This window comes from Aphelocoma coerulescens, chromosome 1, assembly GCF_041296385.1.
Source record: "Aphelocoma coerulescens isolate FSJ_1873_10779 chromosome 1, UR_Acoe_1.0, whole genome shotgun sequence".
NCBI lineage: Eukaryota > Metazoa > Chordata > Aves > Passeriformes > Corvidae > Aphelocoma > Aphelocoma coerulescens.
Window position 1 is genome coordinate 64,142,766 of NC_091013.1, and position 17,296 is coordinate 64,160,061.

The 17,296-nt window shown below is 37.5% G+C and overlaps 1 protein-coding gene across 1 annotated transcript in view; it reads left to right on the top strand.

Moving 5' to 3' along the window:
- Positions 1 to 17,296, top strand: part of GTF2F2 (general transcription factor IIF subunit 2) — an 81,513-nt gene that overhangs the window by 37,427 nt on the left and 26,790 nt on the right. The window contains exon 6 of the mRNA XM_069010284.1: positions 705 to 786. Coding sequence (XP_068866385.1) covers positions 705 to 786 — 82 coding nt within the window. The remainder of the gene's footprint in view (positions 1 to 704; positions 787 to 17,296) is intronic.

Here is a 17,296-nt window from a genome sequence, read left to right on the forward strand (position 1 = left end):
TGTTAGTCATCATTGCTTTAGGCAAAAGGTGGTCACGTAGGGTAACAAAGTGACTGCATCACAGGGGTGAATGTACAGAGAGGAGTATTACCTAAATACCTGTATGTGGTGTCCTAGATTACTAACTGGAAGCTTTTACTTCTTTTCACTGAGTGTTACCATATGTTGTATTATTACTTTTTTGCATTGCGTTCCTTTAGTGAACTTTTTTTTAAATTGTAGCAAGAGGAAAATGAGGTACTCTTTTCCTGAGAATAAGAATAAAATTAACTTTTGTTTTATCTTCCACTAATTTTGGATACTTTGCTTATTGGGTTCTCTCTGTAGATTTTTTTTCATAGTCACTGACTGTATTAATTACCCATTTAGAGAAAACGGTTCCTAGATAATCTGAGTGCAACATCTAGAGAAAGGAGTTGCAATCTCTTATTTAAACTTTGATCTCTGTTTCATTCTTAATACATAAAACATCTGAAGGCAAAACAAGAAAGTCGAGGGTATACCAGCTATGCAAACATGCAAACATGTTTTTCCTGCTTATTTCTTGGGTGTCTAAATAGCAAAGATTTTAGAACTTGATTTGAGAACTTAGAATTATGTTATATTTAGTAAATTCTTGATTAGTGAAAAATAATTCAAATGTTGACCATCTTGGTGGATCTTACTTTAATGTCCAGGTTTGCTTTGTTTTCTTTTCATTCTAGATAAACTTGCCTTGGAAGGAATAGTGGTGCAACGTGCTGAATGCAGACCTGCAGCTAGTGAAAATTATATGAAACTGAAAAGGTAGGAGTATTTCATGACAAATTATATGTGATATCTGACTTCAATGCTTTTATTATTGCCTTACTAGGGAAGGATGATTTTAGTATTATCGTGGTCTTACACCAGGTTTACACAGAATCAGAACTGATCTTGCTTTTGGGGTGGATTTACTGTAGGGAGGGAATGAAGGCTGCTGTGGGAGTTGGATCTCCCTCTGGTTTTGTCTGGTGGGATGATGCAGACTTCTGCATCCCATCATATGCAAAGCTCTTACTTGAGCACATGTACCTTTTCAAATGTAATTGAAGCTGAATTTCCTGAGGACTTAAGGGATTACATTGGACTGCTCAGGACACACATCTTGAGTACGAGTTTCTGTGGATCACCCAAGTTTAATTCCACTTAACACTGTGCCGTGTTAGACAAAAAAGAACTCTGAAAAGACATTTAAAATGTCCAAAATAGGAAAGAGTTTCTGGAGAAGTGCTGGACCTGAACTGGCATGCCTCTTAGAAAAGGTAGTGACTGAAAATACCATAAGTGGCATGGAAACCACAACACACACATCGAACATGATCATTTAGTGACTTCTGAAAATTTAAGTGACTTCTGAAAATTTAAGTGAATACATCTAGAATTTACCATGTGATTCATATATCTTATGGGTAATTAACTTGATGATGTTTTCTAGTAATCAGATTTGGGATTGAATTGTACCTTATATTGAGTGCATCTTTTATATATTTTAAGCATGTGTGTTTTCATTAAATCACCCTTTTGTACTGTGAGTTTGTTGTAAATAGAGAAATTCAAAGCAGGAAATGTCACGAAGAGAATAGTCTGTGACTGGTTTTAGAATTATAAAAAAAACCACAGAAAATGCAAAGTGATGTTTTTCTCCATTGCCTGATCTGGTTTCTATGTATGATATACATTTTCACTATCTTATATTTTATTAACCTTCTCTGTCATCTAAATTGCTCCAGTATTTCCTTACTGAGTTCATTCAGTTTTGACATTTTATGTTCTAGCTGTTGGCAAATCAGTACCTTAAGTTTGTTCCTGTACAGTGAACTGCTTCAGTTCAGATGGAGTTCTGTGATTGCTATCATGGTTTTTGTCATCAGTGGGAAATGGAGTACGAGGCAAATGTAATGTTAGAGAAAAGGACTCATTTCAATCTGGTAATTTTAAATATACATGAATGTAAGATGTATTTGCTTCATAACTGGTCTAATCACAAGTTTCCTGATCCCAGTGCTTTTTTGCATTTTGTACATAGTTGATCAGATAAGCTTCTTCTGGTAAGGCCACAGCAGGAGACTGAAACAGAACTGATAGCTTTAATTAAGTACTACCCAAACTTTGAATTTTTCAGCATTCTACTTTCTGTCACGCATGCATGGATGTAGCGCCTCCTGGTCTTCAATTTTGTCATGTTCTACTCCTATAGGAGCAACAGAAGTACAAACACAAAAGCAGATTTTGTGTCTTAAAAACACTGACAGGTGCAAACAATGGTACCATTGCTTTTTCTTTCCCCTAGAAAAATTGTCAGGCTGTGTTTTCCTACTTTCTAACTTTAAATGTTGTTAAAAATTTTTTGCTTTCTGCCAAGAAGTCAAAAAAAATAGTCTGATCTGTTGGGAATCAGCATGAGATTTAGCACATCTAGCAGTCACAGCCTTAGAAGAAATTGGTTTATGTCCAGATACTGTAGCTGGTATTTGAGTAGTAGGATCTAACTTTTCACTCCCCTTATGCTCTCCCACCCTCAAAGTGCTCCAGTCTATATTTGCACATAAAAACGGTGACAGCATTAAAGATAAAACACATACATTATAGAGTTGTGTTATATTAAAACATTTTGTTCATATTTCTATTTATTGTTGTGCTTTATATGAGAGAGACTCTTCAAAGTGGGAATTTATAATATTGATAAAACATCAAGTCTATTGTGTAGGCTTTAAGAGCTATAGTGCTAAGTTGAGTTGGGAAGGAAATAAAATTAAAAGATAAATGCAGTTGCTTCAAACGTTTAAGATCTAGAAAATGAAGCTGCACACTCTGAAAAGCTGTAATCACTTTTTTCTGAGAGCTGTCAGTAACCAAAAGGGATTATATACTTCCTGGCATTAAATGCAGATACGGAGCCTGTCTATTTTACCATCTGCATCTGGGTCAAGGAGATCGGCTGATGGGTGCATGGCGTGGCATTGATTTCCCTGCTGCTCTGTAGAGTTTCAGTGTGAGGACAAAGCTATGGTCTTGTGATGTGCTTGCCAGCAGTTAAGTGGGAGATAAGCCTGACATATGGGTTTAAGGATGGATGGTGAAAGTACAGAAACTGGTGGCATGTGTGCATGAAAGTGTTAACAAATGTCGTAGTCCTGAGGGTTTTTTCCCCAAGGAGAAGCTTTTGATTTGATTATAGAAAGGAGATGGCTGATGTTCACATGTTGAATACAAGGTACAAATGTGTGTCTAGGGATAACTACTCAGGTAAAACAGAGGTTGTATGACTTTTGCTTGGTGTTTTCTGTTTTGCAAGTTTTGTCGTTGGAAGATTTATTTAAATTTTTTCAATTTTCCTGAACTTCACATCCTAGGAGGGAGACAACTACCATGAAACTCCTGCTATCCTGCACTAGTAAAGCTTTGTGCTATTGAACTTCCTACAATTTCTTATTAGCAGTGTATTTCTTCTTTGTAGCACCTTAATGATTGGCTGTACATTTGCAGTTATTGCAGCTAGCTGGAAAATAATATGTGGTTTCCAAGCACCTGTCATGATTTCTGTCTTGTGGGAGTGGATCTCATGATCCCATTTAAAAATATTTGGTCTGTGTGGGGGAATAAAAGTAGGCAGACCATTCCTAACTGCAGTCAGCTTTGCTGTGCAGTGGTCACAGAAAATACTGTGCCTACACTGCTCTACGATAGTTCTCTTCCTGCCCCATGGAGCCTGTCAGACAATGGGAGCACACGTGAACTGTTGTAGCAGTGTGTGTGTCACAGGTGGGGTCACACACATGGCTCATTGTGCAGCACACTCTGTATTTGCACCAGGCTTGTGGCCCCACCATCCATGTCATCCAGGTAGGCTGCCTTTCTCTTCTATCAGACTGCCTTATGCAGGCTCCACATCCTCCCTAGCCAGTCCCGTATGAACTAGACTATTTTTGTACTGGAGTTAACTTTCCACCATGAAGATACATTACCTGTGCCTTAATTTTATCTTTCTGAGGCTTAAGAGATTTTAATTTCATTATCCCAGTGTTTAACCACCTTGGGATTAATGACCCTACCAAAGAGAGAGATCTTCCGAGGGGCTTGTCTGAAAACATGGGAAACATGGGGCACAGGAAGAGTGGAGTTCCCCAGACATTCAGGATCCCTTCAGGCTCCAGATGACTTGAGAAGAGATGAGAATAAGATTTTGATACTCCTAAGGGGTGTTTGCTATTCACAAAAGAGGGAAAATGGAGGACTGGCATGCACCCCATCTCAGATTTTTTCTGCCAAATTACCTGTTTCTGTCCTTGCACTGGTCCTCACATGCATTCTCTTCATTCCTCTGATCATAGCAAACTCTCTTCCGCAATTCTTTCTCAGGCCCCCTTTCCCATTTCTGCTTCTCCATTTCCTCACAGAAAAAAAAAATATTTTCAAAATTATTTGGAGCACATCATTATCTTAATACATTTCATTTTAAGGTAAAGTTAAGAAGAAAAAAAATCTCTGAGAGCGACTTCTGCAAAGCTCTGATTCAGACTGACCTTGTCAAGTTGAGTGGCTACAGAAAGGTCTCCAGGACTGCTGAGGTCCTCTGCACTGGGCTGGCTGGGCACCAGCCTCGCGGTTCTCAGAGGGGGTTTTGAAGGCGCATGTGAAGGGCAGCTCAAGCAATTGATGAACTGTTTAAAGTGTTTGGTAGCACTTCTACAACAGTGGAGAATGGCAGGCAAAAAGTGATCAATCCAGAGCCCTTGTTTCATTTTCAAATGTGATGCTGAAATGCTGATCACCTTTCAAAATGGATTTTGGAAGACTCTGGTTTGGCTATACCTAATCTGAATTACTGAAGTCTCGTAAAGTGTACACCAAGTGAAGAAAAGAAAGGAGTCCTAGGATTACCAAAAGGCTAGGAGGGCCAACATTTAACAATGCAGCAAGGCTGGTAATCCCTGTAGCTCTCTTAAGTAATTTAAAAATACGTCTTGAAGTATCATTACTGAAAATAGTGATTGCCAGTATGACAGCTTGTGTATCTTCTTGCATTTTCTTATAAGAGTTTCCTACAGAGTATAATGAAAGCCCTTAGAAAAAGCTGCTGGAAGAAATGTGCATAATAGGCTTTCAGGAGTAATGGGTTGTAAAACATTCTAGAATAATTAATGAATTTCCACATTTGAAAAGTCACATTTCTTTACAACCATATTACGGAGGCCTCTAGAAGTCCTGAGGGTTGGTGGTCTAGGTCAAGCAAGTGAAATTAAATTAGTGCAGATGAGTTGCTCACCTTTTCTAAAGTACTGAGAGAGTATTGACTGACTGACAGTTCAGTATATTGCTGAAAATGAGCATAATGCCAGGGGTTTGAGTTGGTTTTTTTTTTGTTGTTGTTGGGGTTTTTTTGTTGGGGTCCCCCCCCAAATACTCCTTACTAGCAGAAGAAAATGAGTAATTTTACCGCCATGCCACTTCATATGTATTCTTGTAGATATGCTTAGTTGGCTAAGAATTCCTTTCCAAAATAAATATGTATGCATACATTTGTGCATTTTCCACAAAGGCTGACATGCTGCACAAATGCTGCACAGTTTGTTTGAGGTGGGAAGCCAATTTTATGCAGTGCTGAGATTGCATCTGTGTGTCAGTCAATGCGACCTTGATTTTTCAAGTATTGAAGATCAATTTCTCTGGCTTGAAGTAAGATTCAGCATAGTACAAAAATACATTCCCAAGATGTTTTGAGTTATTCATCGAGTACAAAAAAAAAATTTTTTTCATATGCTAAAGTATTTCCAATCACAAGTTTTCCTGAGGAGTTATATCGTTTGTAGAAAATTAATGTTAATCATGTTCATATAGGTTAAGCTGTACTGTTCTGATATGTGTTTATATTATTCTTGTGTTCCTGGACACCCACCAGTTTTTACAAATCAAGCAAGTAACACTCTTAATTGTGAACAATTGGACTGCAAAGTAACAGGCACACTAGTACTTCAATATCTTTGTCCATTTTTGATCCATTTTTCACATTTTTTTAACAGAGTAGTGGAGAGAAGCAAGTAAGAAAAACAAGGTTTAAGTGAGATGAGCTCAGCAGCACAGAGGAGTTGTTATTCCTCATTGCAGAGGTTGGGATGTTGCTTTTGTTTGTTTGCTATATATTTTTTTGTGATCTCAGGATCTTTTCTCTGTCTCTTGTCCTTTTCATTTTGTCTGTCATTTTTTGTTGTTCTTACAAGTGCTGTTCTGAGACTGGATTTTAATAGGTCTTTTATATTACCATGCTTTTATGTTCAGTGATATGAAAAAGGTTGTAATTTTGGTCGCTGCTTCCAGCCATTATAATAATGCTAATAAATAAGGCATAGCCTACTGTTGAAAATGCAGCAGGTATTTTATTGTGTTTCTTTTAAATCTGAAGCTGGATGCAGAAGGTTAGTATGTTCTTACCCCATTGCTGTCTTCAGCTTCTAGCAGCCAAGTGTATATGGGCTAATCTGAGAGGGTTGTGTAGGGGGGGGGGGAAAGAGGTGTAAAACATTCTTTTCTTCTTTTTTTTTAATACACTTTCTAGCAGATGAACTATACTGGTTATGGAAACTGATACTTTCTTAAATTTGGGGAGAGACCATTTATCTGATCACTGGATCTCAGTTTCCTTTTTTTTATAAATGCTTGGAGACAGAGGATGAAAAAAGTAGGCTTTGCTGGCTAACTTACGATTCTCCTTTTGTTTTACCTTAAAATGGCTTCATTACAGCATGACATGAAATTTGCCTTATTTCTGTTTTTTAAATATCATCATTTCTAGGTGAGAGTCACAGAATGGTTGAGGTGGGAAGGGACCTCTGGGTTCATCTGGTCCAAACACCCCTGCTCAATCAGGGCCACCTAGAGCTGGTTGCCCAAGATTGTGTCCAGATTCCCCTGCATTTCTCTGGAACTGAAATAGTTTCTGAATAGAGAGCACAGGGAATGTATTCTGTGCCTTTTTAGAAAGGTATGTTATTGATAGAAGCCTAGAATGAAGGTCATTTTCAGAAAGAAGAGAAATGTTTTGTGATGAATATTTAAGAAGAGTTTATGGCAAATACTCCATGAATTTTTCCTTATACCTTGGGGAAGGAAATCAGTAGTTGTAATTGTAGAGTTGTCATTCTCTTGGGTTTTTTTGACACAAAGTTCATGAAACAGAAGCATTGCATTTAAGAACATATCTAGTTTGCCTTTATGGTAATTGGCAAAATAGCATCCATTTCCTTTCTATCTGCTGAAAGCAGTGAGGCTAAAAATAGTCATCCTGGAGTATGTTCAGGCTTCAGTTGTAGCCAGCTTCTTCAAGGCTGGAAAAAAGCCTCACTCAGTACCAGTGCTCAGCACCAGAAGTTCTGGATATTTATAATTCTAGTCCTTAATGTCAGCAGCACAGATTCCTTCCCTTGAAACCAGAGTCCTTGGTGTCGTACAGTGCTGGAGGTCTTTTAACCTTACTGTTTACCAGGGCAACAATAATTACAAAGATTATAATTACAGCAGATTCTGCTGTGAAGGTGCTTTCCAGATTTCAGTGAGGGACTTGTTTAGTACATAGGAACATCCTTCCTCTTCACAGGGTAGGACATTCCTTTTCATCTTCTTTTCCATCTGTAATATGAAAGTCACACTATAGTGGGTGAAAATCTGAGAGCTCAGTTTTAACTACCATGACTGATCTGGTGTTACTGATGTAAGTAAAAAAGGTCATTTCCACATCAGTGTCATGATTTTCTCCACTGCAGAGCAGAACTCACTGAAGTTCATGGATCTCTTCTTGGCCACCATTCCAAATGCTGTAGTCATGTTGATCACTGCCAGTGTTCTGGGTTCTGCAAAACTGCTTTGGCAATACCAGGCTGACAAGCTCAAATTTTCACAATATGTAGAATGTCAGCACCATACCACATCTTCTATTTTAAGCCACTTTGTTCACATACTACTGATGATATTTTGAGTTTGTAACAGATCAGTAGACTGGTATCATCCAACAGTTCCCTGCTGCCAAGGAGCTCAAAAAATTCTATGGTATCATTGGGTGCTAAAAGTTACCTGGTGCAGAATCAAAGATTAGAATCATCAGGTGGCAAGTTCTGTTGCTGATGTATTGATTTCCTGGCTTATCAAAACATTTCTGAAATTCATGAAGCTTCAAGAAGGCACTGAAACAACGGTCTGAAAGGTGGCAGGGTACATATGCGTCCCTCCAAATAGCACCTGTTACTTGGGATGTCACCAAGTGCAAGGAAATTCATAGATGACAACCATCCATCCTCTGTTTCTGGTTCTTTTTTGAAGGAATGTCTGTCTGTAGGACTCCAGAGCTTCTCAAGTTGGGTTTCCCTGTGATCAGTGGGTGATTTAATTCCTGAAGATATGGCAGTATTCCAGTGGGAGCTTAACTCCTAGAGTGCCATAGGACCAGCTACACCAAGAGGGAAGGCAGTGAAGGTATCTCCTGTGCTTCTCAAAGCCTCTGTGGGTGGAAAAGATGCCAGCTTTAGAAATTAATCACAGCATTGCATTTTATGGAAGACTCATTCTCTAAATGCCTCAGACATTAATACAAGATACTGTAGCACTAAAACAATCAGTTAGTACTCAGGCACAATCCTGAAATGTTTTCCAAAAGAGAGGATATTTTGCAGCCACCTGCTAATGCTTGAGTCAGGGATGTTTTTAAAAAGGCCTAGGAGTTGAATTCAAATTAATGCCATAAAATGGAAAAGAATAGTAAATCACTTTCTTTTGCTTTAAATGAGAGATATAATGTAAAATTCTTTGAAATTCATTAATCTAGTCTATGTAAACTCACTTTTTTTTTCTCTTGAAACATCTGGAGAGAAAAAAATGGGATTGCCAGTATTAGAAGCCAACAAATTATACTGAAGTTGCAAATAGAGTGAAGAAACTTTAAAATCATAGGGGACTTACTTACATTTCAAATCAAGTGCGAATCATTTTCTGTAATATTTTTTACAAAAGCTCTTCTACAGACTGTTACTTCCCACAGCTTGAAAGAAGGAGAAATTAATACAAAGGACCACTGCCTGAAATATTTCTTAAATACATTCATGTGCATGCACAAATTTAACAATTTCATATAAAAACAATGGCTCTCAAATTCTTTGTTCTTTCCATGCCTTCATTTAAATAAAGATATATCTGTTTATGGCCTTAAGAAAAATATATGCTGCTATTTTAATTTTGTTACCATTGCAAGACTGACATGATTGTGAGAGAATGAGGTGGTTTCTCTTTGAAATGGTGTTTTATCTACAGAATGTGACTTAGATGTCAGTTCTAGTGATGTGTAAATCGTGAAAATATTCCTTCCTTTCAAGACTGCATTGAGTTTGAAATTTGCAAGCTGCTTTGTGCTTTTTAATGGAATACGCTTTTTAACTGAACCTTGTATACAATGATTGCACAATTCCTGAAGTCTGTTGTTTTTGCTAGACTGTTGCCTCCTTTGTTTGCCGTCAGTAGATTTGGCTGGGATTTAATCATTGTCATTTTGGTATCTGTGATACTTCACTGAAAATTTTGCACTGTACACTAAGCCAGTACCACCATTAGGGCTCAACACAAATGCTTCTGCACTAGTAGAAAGAGTATTACAAATCAAATCTGGCTGTATGTTTGTTGAATAGTACAGGGAAACTGTTATATGACTGATGTGTTTTATCCATACCTGAGATTGAAATGAGAAGTTTTTTTCTGAGCTAACCTTGTGCCTTGAATGCTGTGATGTACTCCAATAGGAAAACATGAAGAGTGCTTATGGACTCTGCTGCTCAGTTCCTCCCCTGCTGGCCCTGGCAGAAAGCTGAAACTGAGGCAGCCTTGTGACAAATGCCTGTGACCATTAGGGTTTAGGATCATTGTTACTTTAGTTGATAATTTTGTAAAAGTTTGTTCTGTAGTATGTCTTATGTAGAACACATAAATGTATGATAATATGCAGGGTCCTGCACCTGGGCAGGGCAATTCGTGGTATCAATGCAAAGTAGGTGATTGAGAGCAGTCTGGTAGAGAAGGACTTGAGAATATTGGTAGGTGAAAAACTGGACATGAGCTGGCAATGTGGGCTCACAGCCCAGAGAGCCTCTTACACAGGAGTTGTAAAGATCTGTTTTCCCTTGGATTGCTGTGTTCCAGGTGACTGCTCTGTGCTTTCCCAGTGCCTCACAAGAAGCCTGAAATGTCCAAACACAAAATCAACATAGATAGTGCATCACCTGAGAGTTGTCAGCTTCTCCTGTTTCAGGTGCTTGCAAGCTGCAAATTTGAAAGCAAGGTATAGCATAAAGTAGTGAGATTTAGAGAGATTATATGCTGGTATTTGAAATTAAAGTTTCCAACAGAGTGTAATCAATATAGCAAAACCACTAAATGGAAATGATTTAAAAAATGTGCTCATCTTCACCCAAGTTTCTGGCACACCACAAGGCTGATAATGTTCTGCACTAAAAGTGACTCTGCATGCCTGAATTAATATCCTATTGATATCCAAGTGTATTGTATATATGTCAGCTGCTCTATCAAAATTCTTTAATTTTCTTCTCTTTGGGATCCATTGTCTCTGCTAGGGTGTTGTAACATAAGCTATCAAAAGCCATTTATAGTTGAGCCATCTCTGAACAGTTTAGAAACCACTGTGTGCAAAGACCAGAAGTTAGGTTTAGAAAGTGTAGGAGGGCAGTAGTGAAACCTGCAGCAGCAGACTGACTGGATTTGGGGTGTTTTGGAGGACAGACTGACTTTTTTTTCAGTTGATCACTGTGTATATCTTCTTCCATCCCCTGCTTTCCTTCCCTTCTCTCATCCAGGGTACTTTTCTCACTCAAACTTTAAGCATGCTGGATGCTTCTGGTGTTGTCAAGCACTGTCAAATATTTGCTGGTAGAGGTTTAGGGTGGCCCTTTCTGACTCAGGTGAAGTTGAAAGTTTATCCAGGAGTTGTCTTCAGCAGCAACTTAAAAATATAAAGAAATTTAAATCTGTGCTCAACTCATACAGTGTATTCTATTGATAATTTATGTTTGATTTTCCAAATGCCAAAGATAGCAAACCTCATGCTTTATTAATGTATTAGTCCATCCTGACAGACAGTTCACAGAATTAATCCTGCAAGTCCAAAAAGACCTGCTAGAAATTAACAGGTACAGTACCATCTTGCAGGTCTTGGACACACTGAAACAGTAACTGAGAAAAGTGTGAACAGACTGGGTCCTAACCAAAGTTAATGCCAATGAAGTCTCTATGTTGGGTCTTTGAGCAGGTCCGTATTTTTGCAGGAATATCTGACTAACTCTTTTCTTAATGATAGTGGCAGAATCAGGAGGAACTGTACCCTTCGACTTGTAACACAAATGTGAATTACTGCCCTGCTGTTCCCTCAGACTGTGTCTGTGTGCTTGAGTGCTGACTGAGACCTTGCCAAGGAGGAAGATAAAGAAGTAGTAGTAATGAATTAGACAAAGAAACAGCTCACCAGAGAGCTTTCCTCTGTTCCTTCTGCTCTTCGATTGTATTCAGTTCTGAGGTTTTGTGCTGCATTCCCAATAATAGGCATGGGGAAAGTGGGGATTTTACATTTCTGTTTATAACATAAGGTTCTGACTTCATTATTCCAGTCTGCAGACGGTGGAGACACACAGGCTTCTGTTCTTCTTCAGAATTGGTTGAACAGTGTTAACTCAGGTTAACTCTAGTCAGTCAGGAACGTGACAACACCTTTAAGGTGAAGAATCTAAATGTAAAAAAATAGCCTAGCACAAGTCCTTATCTTCCCAGGAACTCAGGCACTTGTTAATCCTTAGACAGTCATGACTATGACAATGCAAACACTTCAGATCTAAAACCAGAAGGAGGTGAAAAAATCACTTTCAAAATGGCTCAGATTTAAGGAAAAAGATGTTTAATTTGGCCTAGAAGTAATGAGACACACATTCTGTCTGCTAAGCTAATTTTGAAAAGTTCCCGTGTCATATATTAAAAGATCCTAGCTCTCCAGCAGTGTTAACTACAGCTGTTTCTGAGATTTAAGAAAGCCCTGTGTTCAAAACCTGTTACAAGGTTGAACATTGTCTGTATCACAGTTCATTCCATTTTTTTTCTAACTGGAAAACAGACAGGAGAAACAGGAGCACAAAAATACCCATGGCCAGATTTCTTTACATAAAAAAAGAGAAGAAAATCCCGGCATTCTGGGATATATTCTAAATTGTGAAGTCATCTTGAAAGAGAAGTTTCACTGTATGTGAGTGTAGGTGGGAGTATAAAAATATGTGATAAAAATAGCAGACTATGTGGAAATCAGCATCGTTATGTGGATGCATACCTGAGGATGTTAAATGGTAATATCTGAGAGAGTTATGCTTTAGATCTGTATTTATATAATACATTTCAAACTAAAATTAAAAAAACCTTAACCAAACCACCCGTACATAATTTTCAAATTAGATTTCAAATAATTTCTTTATTTTGAATTCTAATTTCAACTCAGACATTGGCTTCTGTTTTGACTTTGGGAACTGCTTAGAAAAATCAAGATTGTTTTAACTATTCTGCAGTTGGTGGCTCATGTTGACAACTTTTCAACAAAGTCCATGAAAAGTACTCTTTTTCTGAAGTAAAATTCAGGGAATAAGTACTACATACAGAAAGTATGAAACTATGATCAAAATGCTTAGAGCATTAAAAAATCACTGTATTGCAGAAAAGACTCAGTTATTAAGAGGTTAATTGATCAACATGATGATTTTCAAAACGAGAATATTTTGTAGGCTCATATGAAGCACAGCTATGGGTACAGCAAACAGAATTTTTTCATATGCTGTGTTTCTGGTATTGGAAGCAAAAGATATATTTTGTAGATTGACGAAACATAGAACTTCATGTGGTTAATTTGTGCTGTATAAAATAAACTGCCCTCTAAGTCAGTATGGTAAGGCAACGGGGAAAACCACTGACACTTATATTGAGCACTGGTTTTTTATTCTCTTACTGTACCTAGAGTCGTCAGAAAACCACACTTCAGATGTGCTCTTAAGTGTCAGTTGGTCTTTGTTATTATCAGCAGGACGCAGGAGGAGCATATGTCTATGGGGATGCAATTTATGATAAAATACACCTAATTAAATCTCTTGAGGATTATATTCACGCATGCTGTGAAACTGAATCATATTAATATTTCCCAATAAATTGTAGCAGAATTAAAGCATCTGTTTTAAATTTCTAACTGTGCACCTAAACTTCATTTCCCTGTCTTCATACCACAAATTTAAACTAGCATGAAAGGCACTTTGTTACAGCAATATCGACCATGAGAGGTACTCAGGACAACTTGGAGAGAAACACCTACAGCGTAGTTACGCTGCCACATATTGGAGTAGGAGTAATGGTGTAGGTTTTATAAATTGATGCTTAAATCACCCAACTGGAGTAGATTATTAAAGCTGTTTTTATTGCTATTTCTTCTTTTAACTCTTTTTAGCCCATTTTCATACTAGAAGACAAATATCCAATGTAGTATCCACTCTGGGGATAAAAAGTGCTTTCCACAATTTGTGGTATCCTAGCAAGGACAAAGCTAGCAAATAGATCTGCCAGATTTAAGACATTTCATTGAAGTCTTACCCAGTATTTTTTCCTTCTTCTCTGTCCTGAAGTCTTAGATTTTCGTGGTCTGGTACAGAAAGAATTATCAATTAATACATCCTTTTGCTGCTTTAAAAAATAAAAAACTAACTTTGAGTTGTCACTTGGATATTAGTTTGTACTCTGTGGAGGTGGTTTATTATATAGCCTTTAGATATTTTTATTATTTCATTAAGCTGTATGTAAGTGAAGTGCTAGGTGAGTAAAGATGCATTAGCCACAGTGAGCATATAGATTTTTGTTCCTGACATGCCTAAGAGCCAATGCTTATGGAAAGTGAGCTATTGTTTTGTGTATTCAGTGAAATATATTAGCTGCTGCATCGTCTGTACTTACATTATGAAACTTGGCAGAACATAGATTGGAATATGGCAGTTATTTGGTTTAATTGCCTTACAGGCTCTTAAAAATCTAAGAAGTTGTTTTCTATTACACTCTACTTCATGCTTATAAGTGTGCATAGTACAGCTGAAAGAAATATTTCACATGCTTCGATTACTTAAGCACAGCATTTGTGGAAGTCTAGAAACTGGCTAAACAGAGGACAATAAATAGTATTGTACTTTTGTCTTCTGTGTATATCATGAGACTTCAGCTGTATGAAGGAAAGTAAGACTTGTGAAAGCTGCTTGAAAAGCAGCTGCTTGGTCTAAACAGGCACAGTCATTCATCTAAATTGATGAGAAAAGAGCAAACAAATCATAAAATGATCTATTGTTACTATTTTCCAACAAAGATTTCAAACTGTCATTTCTTCTGATATAATTTCAAAAAAAATACTTTAAAAGGATTCAGGTAAAACATTACCAGCTTCAGTGAATCCAAGCTGTCATATTTTAGCTGTAGATACACAAGTTAGGAAGTAAAATGGCAAACATGCTTTATTAGTGGCTTTATTTCTCTGAAAAGGTCAGTAAATTGAAATGAGTTTATACACCTCAGGGACTTTCTGGTCCCTGAACATCTGGGTGATGAGCCTGGAACATGGCCCTTGAAAACCATAGCCTCACTTGTAGAGGAATAGAAACGTATGTAATTAGTGATGTGTTCCAGTCTGTACATGGGCAGCTGTATGGTTGGTGCTGTGTAAATACTGCAGCAATAAACATGAGTAATGAAAATCAGGAATTGCCTAATTATGCATGAAGTAATTTGAAGATTATGGGCAGATTCATTTCAGAAGCTAGTGAGTGAAGCACAAGTATCCTATGTATCATCCAGAGAAGATGAAGAGGAGTTATAAGCGTATTTGCCCACGTGTCACACGTGCCATGATTTTAATAGAAGAATAAACACAGAATTCAAGTCTAGGATTTAGGAAATCTGGTGAGTGCAAAATAGAAGTAATACTTGGTACAGATATCTGAAACTTGCTAAAAAGCAAGTACACAAGCTCTTACTAAGTTCAGAAAGACCAGCGTCCTTTTTGGAAGCAGCGGAAGCACCATGCTACATGGTCAGCTTTGATGTTGACAGGGGCCTTTGGATGTACTTCTGTGTCTGTATAAGAAGTGACTGATGCACAAGGCATTTATTTAGCAAAATTTAAAAGGCAGAAATCAAACAATGTTGTGAATTCATGTCATGCTACACCAACCAAGTAGTTACTAGGAGCTTTTAGGGCCTGATCCCTAAATCCTGTCAAATTGAGGAAGACTTCCACCAGGTACAGCAGTTATCCCATGAACGATGGTGCAGAATCCCATGTGTTAGCTGTATTTTGTGATCATATAGTACTTGGTTTGCTTTTCCAATTCTTTTTTCCTCTTCTCATGGGTCTGCTTCTACTGTGTAAGCAAAGATTATACTGCCGTAATACTGAGGGGTTTTTCCCTGAAATAAAATTAAAGGTGGCGATCACCCATTCTGCAGTGCTGCCTTCAGAATGATTAAGTGTTGTTCTGTCTCCCAAGTGCTTTTCAGATAACCTGGCTTCTCACACTGGCTTGACAGTTATATCTCTTCTCTTTATTAATTACTATGAACACAAGCAAGTGCCCTGGATTAAGTTAATGTCAGAATAAAATAAATTAAACCTGGCTTTCACTTCAGTTTCGTGTGTGAATTGAAAGTCCCCTGTGAAAGGTGAAAGGAATTGAGGCTAAAAAGAATCATCTGCTCTGAGCTCTCAGGGACAGGCATTTAGTGCACCCTGCTTTTTTTGCTTTCTGATAAGATAAATCAGAGTATAGGCATCTTCCTTACTTTTTAAAACATAATGTTTTGCTTTGGTTTTGTTCAGAATTTTTCTAAAGTTAAAGAAAAAAATTGTTGAAGTTTTGGCAAAATGCAGAAGTACTTTTAGGTCATTGCAATATTAATGAAGAACGGAAAGAAAAATCAGTTTTAGAGGATTTAAAAGCTAGATGACAAAATAATTCTTGCTCAGATACAGCTACTTGCTGAAGCAAATAGGAGCTTTTTAGAAGCAACTCTGTCAAAGTAAGTGACTCAAACCAAGCAGCTAGTAGCCCATCTTCAAGGAAGATGATGCTCTAGACATTATAAAAAATCAACAAAAAACCCCACAAAACACCCTTCAAGATTACAAGAAAGAAATACTTGAATCCATCCAGTTTCTATTCCTCATTGAAATATCCTTAAGGATGCCCTATTTTGACTTTTGGATGGACATTAGATGCAATAGTAGTTTCACTATGTCCACCTACAAATGAATATATTTATCTAAGAACCCCAAGTAGATAAAACCCCAAGATCTGATGTCCCTCTCCTAAGTACAGAAAATTAATATCTTAGGCTGTTCATGGGCCTCTCCTTTTTATTTGTTGGTTATTTTTTTTCCTCTCTGTTGTGCCTTTATCTATTTTTGAAGAAATCCTTTTTTATTTATATAATTGTGACTTCTCAATAACTCAAAAAACTCTTCCAAAACCCTTCCAATTATCTTTCATGTGTTTGTATATTTTCATTCTTCATTTTCTCTAGCTTTAGGAGGTGGGCCTATCTGAATGTCTGTATGGATGCATAGGGTTCCCTGCTTGAGACTGTCCTCAAGTCATGACTATGTTACTTCATTCTAAATAATACATTAACTCACAAACTTTTTTTTTTTTAACTCTCTTTTTATTCTTGTAGTTCTTTTCTGTCATGGGTGTAAATATCCAGCTTTGTCATGTATGTCCATCTTGAAGAAGTAATTTGATTTCTCTGCAGTTTCATTGGCCAGCGGGAATAAATGTTTCACTTTTTTCCTCTTCTGTCTGGTTTTGGCTTAACTGTTTAGCTTATATGTGAATATGTGAATAAACACAGCACCTCTGTGTTTATTCACATGGTCACGGCACAGCCTACTGGGGTTTTTTAACATTCTGTGTAATATGCCTGTACCCAAGGTTCATAAAAGCCTTTGCATTTTGAGCGGTCGATTCTATGCTGTGACTTAGAGTGGGGAAATAGAGGTATGAAAGAGCTGACCAGTCCTGCTTTCACAAGTGAACTGATGGTGCTCTTCTGCATGTCCTGACAGAAATTCTGTAGCATGGTCACTTACCAGTTTCAGGCAAAGACCAGGTTCATCTTATTTTCCTTTGTCTATATAGGTCATATGAGATGCTTCTTCCCCTGCAGGACTCTGAAG